Here is a 10,190-nt window from a genome sequence, read left to right on the forward strand (position 1 = left end):
CACAGCTTTAGGAGATGAGAGAATTAAATGAATGTATCCTTTTCTTCAATCCTTTTACTTTAAAATGTGGCCATAAGCAAGATAAATTCTTTCCATGAACAGCTTGACTGAAGAAACCCGAAACATTTTGGACATATCTTAATGCAGTTTTTTCTTAAACTGGAATCTGCACACCCACAAAAAACTGTTATAACCAGCAGGAAATACTCTCTAGTCAAGACAAGAGAACTCTTTATAAAATTGTTTTTAAAAAATGCAGAATGTCTGATAATTATATTACAAATATAAAGGCTAAAAACCAGAAACACTACATAAGCAGTTTTTATAAAGTTCTGTTTTAATTTCAATGTAATATTTTTTAAAAACCTATTCTAGATTACCTGAATAACCAACTCATAAGTAAACACTGAATTATATAAGTGCCTAGAGTTGCAAGTGTTGATTTACAGGGGTAACCAAGTAGTAACTAGTACCTAAAATAATAGTATTAAGTGTTGCTCAATCTGGTCCCTAAACATTCTCAGGGGTCCTTAAATTCTCAAATTTAAGAAACACTGTCCTAAACTTTTACAAGAATGCTTAACTGAAATTTGTAACCCTCTGAAAAATCTAGCTTGTATATCATAGCTAACTTCAATTATTAAAAAAAAACAACATACTAAAAACAAAACCCAAGGAACTCTTTATAAAAATATCAAATTTATTTCAATATGTAGTTTCATTTTTAAATTAGAGCTGTTGGACATTTTTTTTATAACTTAAAATTCATATAAAAAGTGGGGAAAACATTAATAAGCTAATAAAGACTGAGCATGAAAAATATTCTTGGACCACACATTTACAAAAGTCGTGTTTAAATGTGAAAAATTCCAATTATATTACTTTACCTCTAAATGTTACATTCCTCTTTTGACATAACTTACCTATTTTCACTCCAATTACTACTATGCTCAACAAAATTTTTCCAAGCTCCTCTTACAACTTAGGAAGTATGACTTAACTGTTCATCTTAAGAGTTCTCCTTAAAAGAAACTAGAAATTTTAATTTTTACCTTAAAACTGTCTAATAAAAAAGTATAGGACATTATTATCACGTATTAAACAAAAAATGGAGTAAAAACAAAAGTGGTATCTATGTAATAAGCAAATTACCCGGTTAGAATTTTAACTTAGCACAAGCAAGAATAAACTGGTTCCAAGATATTACAATGTTTGGCATTTGTACTGCAAGCTTAAAATTATAATTTTATTCTGCTCAACAAGTCATCTCTAAGAAAATGGCAGTGCTCATAAATACAAAAATTGTTATATCTAGCAGGAGGTATTCTACTAGTCAAGACAAGAGAATACTTTATAAAATTAGATTTAAAAAAATGCAAAATGGATTACCACTATAAAGGCTGAAAACCAGAAAAACTATACATAAGATAAAGATTATTTTGCTTTAAGCCAGAAATGATTATATTCTCAGAAAAAAGCAATACTGACAAAAGATGTGATTAATACACTGCATCTTTTTAATATACTATATCTTTTTAAAGCCCAAACAGACCCTTCATCTCATAGAGGATAGTTCATTTACATTCTTTGCCCAGATGTAAGCTATTATTTGATTAGTTTGTAACCAAAGTCATTTTTTTCTCCATAGAATATTTTTATTTCAGATATGCTTGTAGATATTTGTAGCATATTTGTAGATATGCTACAAAATAGCAAATGATTAAAGTCAGTTACTAAGATTTTGTAGCATAATAAATGCTAATTTGCCCAATAACTATCACAGATACCAACAAACTTCTACACTCAAGCCTAAATTACTACAGTACTGAGGTCATAACTGACATGATTCTTCCATATGGTCACACTTTGTTTACTATACAATACTGTCATAAAATCCAAAGGAACCTTAGTGAGTCCTTCCAAAGCTGCATAATTTTCCAAATGATTTTCCTCTGGTTGCAGAGCCTGTTCTTTTCTTCAATCCTTTTTTAGTCGTTTGGCTTTTGCAATATTTTCTTGACGTTTTTGTTTCTTCTTCTGTTCCTTTTCCCTGGCCTCAATCATCCTGGCCAATTTCCAGGACAGTACAGCACTTGCTAGGAACAATGGAGTAAGAGCCAAAATCACTGTCGTAAGGAAGCCATATGGGTCCTTTGCAGCCCATTCTACAACATACTCAGCCCAAGCCTTTATATCAAACATCTCTGTAGTGGTTTTAGGAAAACTGTGGGAGAAAGAAAAAAATACAACAGGAAAAAGACTGGTTCATCAAATTTTGAAAAAGTTACATCAGACAACTAGTTAATGCAAAATTCCAATATCTCTCAGGTTAAAAAAAATACTATATTAATAGCGACTAATATTACCAGGTTTTTAAAAATTATTCAACAAGGAACAACCAGAATAGTGACAGGTACAGAAAATAAAAGTAAAAACCATGTGGAATCTGTCATAAGGACTATGCATTCTCATATGCCTCTTATATTCAAAACAAACTTTATTTAGCAGCAGACTTTTATAAGAGTCTTGCATTTTACTCACATTTCAGGAACAGCTGATTCCTGTTTGTCGTTTTTGACATATCCTTAGTATTACCAAGTATTAATTAACAAAAATATAGATCAGCAAATTTGGTTTGAAAAAGAGAAGCCACAGAACACATGTAAAATGCTCTCAGAGAAAGAAAGGGTAATAGATGGCTATTTCCCGGAATGAAAAGTAGACAGTAATGGAGCCATATTATATCCACATTCATATGCCAAGAGGTATAAGGAAAAAGGGACAAGCTATTTTAGGATTTCTTTCAGCTTTACAGACTATCATGTGGGATAAACAATTTAATAAGTGGGAAAAGTAACCAAAGCAGAGGCCATGAATTTTGTTCATTTTTGGACTGGTAAGGAAGGGCATGTGGCAAATAAAGATAGCATGGACTTGAGTGACATTTTCTGTTTTGCCCCAGAGGTTCTTCTACCTTTCATGTTTGTGTCAACCTCTATTCAAAGTGGAGAAAATTACTGGGTGGGGAATGGATGCACATACAGCCACTGGGATTAGACAATCATCTACCTTCTGCTTGAGTAGTGATCTCTTTCTCCTGGGATTATTAGAGAGCCAATCACAATTTCAGATGACCCTTGGTTGTCTTCTTTATTTCTACCATACACTTCTGAGAGAACGTTTAAAATCTGTTGAATAGGTGGTTGAAAAGACTAAGCAAAAAGGAAAAAATTGTTACAACTTTCAGGATAGTCATAAAAATTTAAATGGAAAATTTCTAAATTCTGTATATGCAACCTATAAACGACATGGAAAAGTGCCTGGCACATTGTAGGTATTATCTATTTCTTCCTTTTAATTGAATTTACTACAACTGCAAATGCTCTGGAAGAAAAATCTTAATTAATGGCAACCAAATATTTTACTATTAAATCACTTATTTCAATAATAAAATTTATGAGCCCCATTGACATAAAAATAAACTCACTGATATACAAAAAGACTCAGAAGTTTTAGAGTAAATTCATTCCTAGATCTTCAACTTTTTATACTTAAAAGTTGAAGATTATATATTTTTTTAAAAATTTTTAATTAGGTACACCGTTACAAAATGAAGCACGTCGCCTTAAGTCTTTGAAGGTTTTTTTTGTCTATTATACAATTCGTGTTCTCTGTAGAGATAACCAAAACAAAATACAAATTATCTACAATCCCACTACATCAAGAAAACTTTCAATGTTTTAAATTATATCTTTCTACGGTTTTTCAACAAAAATGTCTCTTTTTAAACTGAGGGCACATAAAAGGGCTTAAGATATTGCTAAATATCCTAGCCCCCGACTTCACACGACCCCAACCACAGTCAAGGACCCAGGGCTTAAGCGCTCCAGAATCGATGTGTTCCTTCTGCTTCTCCAGCCCAGTCATGAATTAACTAATTCAAGTTTCAGAGATAACCAAAAGAACTTTGCGATAATGATTAAAGGGAGTGAAGGACCTGGTTTAGAGTAAAGTTTTAGCAATTAACTCAACGAAATCATCCACAGACCGCACACCTTCCGTGAACCTCAATTTAGGACCCAAACGCCGAGCACCTCCCACTCTCAGCACTAAGAATCACTCTTCTGTCCTAAAGGGGTCGACCGGGCTTGATCTCCGGACCCGTGCAGCGCCTGAACTGCAGCTGGTGGCATTTTACCGCCACCCGCAATTTCTCCTTTGCCTTTCTCCCCTTCCTAAACTTTATCCCTTGCTCATCTAACAGGGCCGCTGGTGCATGGGGGCCACGTTCACCCCGGACCCCAGGCATAATAGGCAGGGCCGCTCATCCCACAGCGGGCCCAGCGAGACTGGCCCAGGCATCCGGGCCCTGCCACGCCTCGCGTCCCTGAAGCCGTAACCGACTCCGCTGGGACGGAGACAAAACTATGGCAGCAGCCGTACACCAGCCTTTCCTACCTCCTACCCCAAGAGCGAAGCGCAGAACCCCCATTCCCCACTCACCGCCAGACCGGAACCAGGAAGGCGGAAGTCGCGACTTTCCCGTCCCGCCCACAGGCCGGCTCCAACCTTCGAGTCCAGGGTAAGGAAGTCGAGGTGCCAATTTCCGGTCGCGGCCCTGTTGGAGTAGGCCCGGGACTCCGGCTTTGCAGGACGCGGGGGCGGGGTGGGGCGGCGCTGGGATTTCCGAGGAGCGGCAGGTGAGGCCGCGAGGGCGAGCCGTGGCCCCAGGCCCTCTTGGCCGGGCCCGAGGTCGGCGCCTCCTACCCGGACGACGGGGTGGGTGTGAAGGTGCGGGGCGGGCTCGGGCCTCCGGCCTCGAGGTGCGGTTCCGAAACCTCTGAGGGTCCTCTGTCTTTGCCCCCAAGATCAGTTGGAAAACAGATCCCTGTCTCCCCTGTTGAAGCGAGACAGTTCGATGCGTGGCTGAGGTCTTTGGGCCCTGGAAACTCAGAACAGCGACAGCGAGAAGGCACTTGGTATCCCCAAACGCTCAAAGCCAAGGTGAGGGTCACGCAATGACCCTTGAAGGATTCTCTCAAGTTCCTGCTGGTTCACACCGCGCCCCGCGCCCCTCATCTTCTGATTGAGCAACAGTTAAATTCTTAAATAAATGGGGCAAAGAAGTAGCTGGACCGTCGTGGATCCACTGAACCTTGTTACTAAGGGAAAGCGCAAGCATGCTCGGTGAAAAAGGTTTTTTGTTTGTTTTTAATTTAAGAACCTAACTCATTTTACAAAAGAATGATCCATACTCGCCCAAAGTAAACTTAAACTGCTTGAGCATAGAGTTCCCACAGAGGTACTTGTTCTTTGAATACACAAATAAAGCGTTGCAAAAGTCAACAAGCAGAAAGGGTGAGTTAGTATTGTCTTCTCATATACAGGAACTGAAAAATTAGCTCTGGTTTGGTTGGTGCCCAAATTTTACTTGCACCAAACTGCTTTGTTTGACTATCTCTGGCAATTTTTGCAAGACCTCTTCATAGTTGTGTGCCAAAGCAAGCAAGTTTTTATTCTTGAAAGACTATAGAATGTTCTCTCTGAGGAGCAAGCTGTGACATGTATAACTAGGTATACAAGCAGTAACTATTATTTTCCAGGAAACAAGTTTATGGCAGATAATCTAATGATCTAAAATACTGTTCAGTTGGGCACATGTTAATGTTTGTGTGTTACCAGCTGTTGTTTTCTTCCTCATTCTTGTTTGAGAACTTGGATGATCATTTCAGAGCCTGTGCTGCCTAGACCTAGCCTATACCTGTAGTAGCCGAAAAAGCAGACTCAGTCGCTGCAGTGTGTATTGAAAACTACTTGCTGGAGGTAACTTTGTGTGATTTGAAGACCTTGCCCTAGTGATTCCAGGAGGAGGTGACAGTTTATTATTTTAACATACTTCACTCCAGGAGCCAGCGTATATGTTTTCTTAAATCATGGATGTACTTTTCTCAGTTACCACCTCCCTGGTTAAAAGCATAGGAGTTTTGCAGGAGAAGATTCTTACGGCGTGCATAAAAATGAAGTCTCTGTATCTCTGGCTATTTTGTAGACTACGTTTTCACAGTCAAATTTTACTCATCTAGCTTGACTATTAGAGCAGGCTGCAAGCCAAAGAGTGATATAGGAGTTACCACAGGGAAGATTATTATTGGAAACTGCATTGTCTTAACAAAAGGTGGTATTAAGATTGGTTCAAATGTTGTGTACTACTTTCTATAGTGAAGAGTCATCGCTTGTGAGGTCAGGTTCACAGATCTTGTCTCAGTCAGCACTGATGTGTGTATTCTAGTAAATTATCCTGAGCCCAGTTCCTTTTCTGTATGTGGGAAGTGCACGATGTGATCTCTAGTGCCTTTCCAGTCTTAAAATGCTATAAATCGGACAAGATTTGCCCATCTTTCGGATTATGTCTTATAAGCAGCAGCCAAGTAATGTATTTAGTAAAAACATCGTAGCCAGTTTTCTTAAGGTCTTATTATTTCTTATTTGAAAAGATATTTAAGCAGTCTTTTCTCTCTTGAATGTTTTTCAAAATACCAATTTAAAATAACAAGGAAATAAGGTCTGTTTGCATTATGGCCTTTTATTTACTTTTAAAAAATGAAATTTTACATTTTATGTAATTTTAATAAATTAAACCTTACATTTTTATTTAAGCAGGGTCTGTCTATGCACAAGAATGATTACTGATCAGCAGTGACTGGTGTATTGTATTGCAGTTATATTTTGTAAAAGGAGCCTTCCAAAATTCTAAGTTTTTTTTCTCTTAAGAAGGTAATCCTTTTTAGTCTTATGTCATTTGATTTTAAAAACCTTTTTCCTTAGATGGTGCACAGTTACATTTCACCCTGAAATGTGAAAATTGTGCAGTGAATGGAGCTTGAATAAGATTTTATTATAAGTTAGACTTGACTAAAGACTTTGCAATCTCTGTCACCTGCTTAACATTTTGTCCTTATTTCCTTGCAGTATCTCTTCACGTATGTGCCTCATATTGATGGAATTGGTTTCTAAATTAAGTTTTATTTTCTGGATTTTTTTCCTTCCATTGAAACACAATGTAAATACATTTCTTAATAGGCATATTCGTGTGATTAATAATAATAATAAGGTTTTAGTGATATTTGGAGATCACACTGAAAAATAATCATTGTTCTAAAAGCAGTTTATTGAGTATTTACTATGTACTGGGTACTTGGCTATGTGCTTTGCCTCATTATTGCTAATCCTGAAACTAAACCCCACAAAGTAGTAGTGTTATACTCACTTTACAAATAAGGAACCAGAGACTTAATAAGTAGAGCAGGATTTTCAACATGTCTGAACAAAATCCTCACTCTTTTAAAAAAAAATTTTTTTTCATTTGGGAAGTTGTGAGTTAAACAGTGGTGCATACCATACAGGATTCCCATACATCATCCTACCACCAACACCTTACATTGTTGTGACACATTTTGTACAAATGATGAAAGAACTTTGCCATAATATTACTGCCATCTATAGTTCATAACTTATATTCCTGTTTTTCCCACACACCATCCTATTATTAATACCATGTATTAAGATTATATATTTGTTATAGTTTATGAGAAAATGTTCTCATATTTGTACTGTTAACCACAGTCCATCATTCACCTTAGTGTTCACTTGTTATATGGTCTCCTGCCTTGTTCAGTCCATCCAAACTGGTCACACAGTAACTCTCAGTATCATCACAGAGTTGTGCTGCTATAAGTTCAGTTCATTTCAGAATGTTTTCATTAATCCAAAAGCAAAAATCCCATCCCCCTATTACCCCCCCATTACTGACTCTTAGCACTGATCTAATGCCTTCTTTGCTATTTCTGTAAAACTATTACAATATTACTGTTAACTATAGTCTCTATGTTACATTACTTGTATTTTTGCCATGTATCACCATATTCTTAATACCTTGTAATAGAGGAACATTCTTGTGTTGTACTATTAACCACATCCACCGTCAAAATCACTATGTTGTACAGTCCCTAGTTTCTCCTCTAACTTTCTTTCAATTGACATTAACCTCCCTGGACTACCCTATTTAGCCCCAATCACATTTGCAAATCAGCAGTGTTGATTATACTCACTATAATGTGTTACCATCAACTAACCATTTCCCCACATTTACAATCCTCCTTATTAAATATTCTACATACATTTAGCATCAGCTCTCCCTTTTCAATCCACATTGTATCCCCTAGTAATCTGTACTCTAGTTTAACTACATGGGTTTACTCAATGTATTTAATTCATAGTAGTGCGACCATACAATATTTGTCCTTTTGTGTCTGGCTTGTTTCACTGCAACATAATGTCCTCAGAGTTCATCCGTGTTGTCATATGCATGCCAAGTTCATTCCTTCTTACAGCTGAATAGTATTCCATTGTATGTATATACCACATTTTGTTTATCCATTCATTGGTTGGTGGACACCTGGGTTGTTTCCATCTTTTAGTAATTGTGAATAATGCCACTATGAACATTCCTATGCATATGTCTCTTTATGTCCTTGCTTCGAGTTCTATTCCTAGTAGTGGGATTGCCAAATCATATGGTATTCTTTTTTTTTTCAATAAATTTATTTTTCTCTTTTTTTTAAAAAAGATACAAGGTTCCCACACAATGTTGCATTAAAAAATATTAAGAGGTATCATATGGCATTTCTATATTTAACTTCCAGAGGAACTGTCAAACTGTCTTCCACAGAAGCTGCACCATTTTACATTCCCACCAACAGTGAAGGAGTGTCCCTATTTCTCCACATACTCTCCGGCACTGGTAGTTTTCTGTTTTTTTTAAAATACTGGCCACTCTATAAAGTGTAAAATTGTATCTCATTGTAATTTTGATCTGCATTTCTCTAATAGCTACTGATGTTGAGCATCTTTTTGTGTGTTTTTTAGCCATCTGTATTTCTTCTTTGAGAAAGTTCTTTTGAAGTCTTACCCATTTTTTTAATTGGTTTCCTTGTCCTTTTGTCATTGAGTTGTATGACCTTTTTATGTAACAATGAGATCAAACCCTTACTGGATATCTGGTTTCTGAAAATTTTCTCCCAATAAGTAGGCTACCTTTTCATCTTCTTAAAAAAGTCATTTTGAAGCACAAAAGTGTTTAATTTTGGGGCAGTCCCATTTATCTATTTTTTTCTTTTGTTTTTCGTGCTATGGGTGTAAGGCTTAAGAAAGCACCACCTACCACAAGAACTTGAAGATGTTACCCTATATTTTCTTCCAGGAATTTTATAGTTCTCAATTTTATATTTAAGTCTTTGATCCAGTTTGAGTTCATTGTTGTATAAGGGTAAGATAAGGTTCCTCTTTCTTTTAGCTTCAGATATCCATTTCTCCCAGCACCATTTGTGAAATAGACTGTTCGACCCAGCTGGGTGGGTTTGATAGTCTTGTCAAGTATCACTTGATCGTAGAAGTGAGGGTCTATTTCTGAATTCTCAATTCAGTTCCATTGGTCAGCCTGACTATGCCAGTACCATGCTGTATTTACCACTGTAGCTAACTAAGTAATATGGTTTAAAGTCAGGAAGCAGGAGTCCTCCAACTTCTTCTTTTTAAAGACATTTTTTGCTCTTCAGGGCCCCTTATCCTTCCAAATACATTTGATAATTAGCTTTTCCACTTCTGTTAAAAAAAAAAAAAAAGGCTGGTTGCATTTTTATTGCAATTGCATTGAATCTGTAAATCAGTTTAGGTAGAGTTGACATCTTTTTTTTTTTTAAAGATTTATTTCTTATTTATTTCTCCCCACCGTTGTCTGTTCTCTGTGTACATTTGCTGCATGTTCTTCTTTGTCCGCTTCTGTTGTTGTCAGTGGCACGGGAATCTGTGTCTCTTTTTGTTGCGTCAACTTTCTGTGTTAGCTCTCCATGTGTGCAGTGCCATTCTTGGGCAGACTGCACTTTCTTTCACGCTGGGCGGCTCTCATTACGGGACATACTCCTTGCGCGTGGAGCTCCCCTATGCGGGGGACACCCCTGAGTGGCACAGCACTCCTTGCACACACCAGCACTGCACATGGGCCAGCTCCACACGGGTCAAGGTGGTAGGCAGACGCCCTATCCATTGGGCCAAGTCCGCGTCCCTAGAATTGACATCTTAATGATATTTAGTCTTCTAATCCACAAACACGAAATGTTCTTCCATTTATTTAG

General features: G+C 37.2%; 1 protein-coding gene across 1 annotated transcript; it reads right to left on the minus strand.

Annotated features, from left to right (window-relative positions):
• Nucleotides 1–682: 682 nt before the first annotated feature.
• SMIM15 (small integral membrane protein 15) lies at nt 683–4,623 on the minus strand. Its single transcript, XM_004458856.5, has 3 exons — nt 4,504–4,623; nt 3,070–3,212; nt 683–2,224 (listed from the first exon to the last, which is right to left on the minus strand). Exon 3 carries the CDS (start codon nt 2,200–2,202, stop codon nt 1,978–1,980), a length of 225 nt encoding a protein of 74 aa, XP_004458913.1. The 5' UTR covers nt 2,203–2,224; nt 3,070–3,212; nt 4,504–4,623; the 3' UTR covers nt 683–1,977.
• Nucleotides 4,624–10,190: the final 5,567 nt, after the last annotated feature.

Source organism: Dasypus novemcinctus, chromosome 2 (assembly GCF_030445035.2).
Source record: "Dasypus novemcinctus isolate mDasNov1 chromosome 2, mDasNov1.1.hap2, whole genome shotgun sequence".
In the NCBI taxonomy this organism is placed as follows: Eukaryota; Metazoa; Chordata; class Mammalia; order Cingulata; family Dasypodidae; genus Dasypus; species Dasypus novemcinctus.

Coding starts and splice junctions, on each gene's coding strand:
- SMIM15 (XM_004458856.5), bottom strand. CDS start 2,202: ATGTTTGATATAAAGGCTTGGGCTGAGTATGTTGTAGAATGGGCTGCA.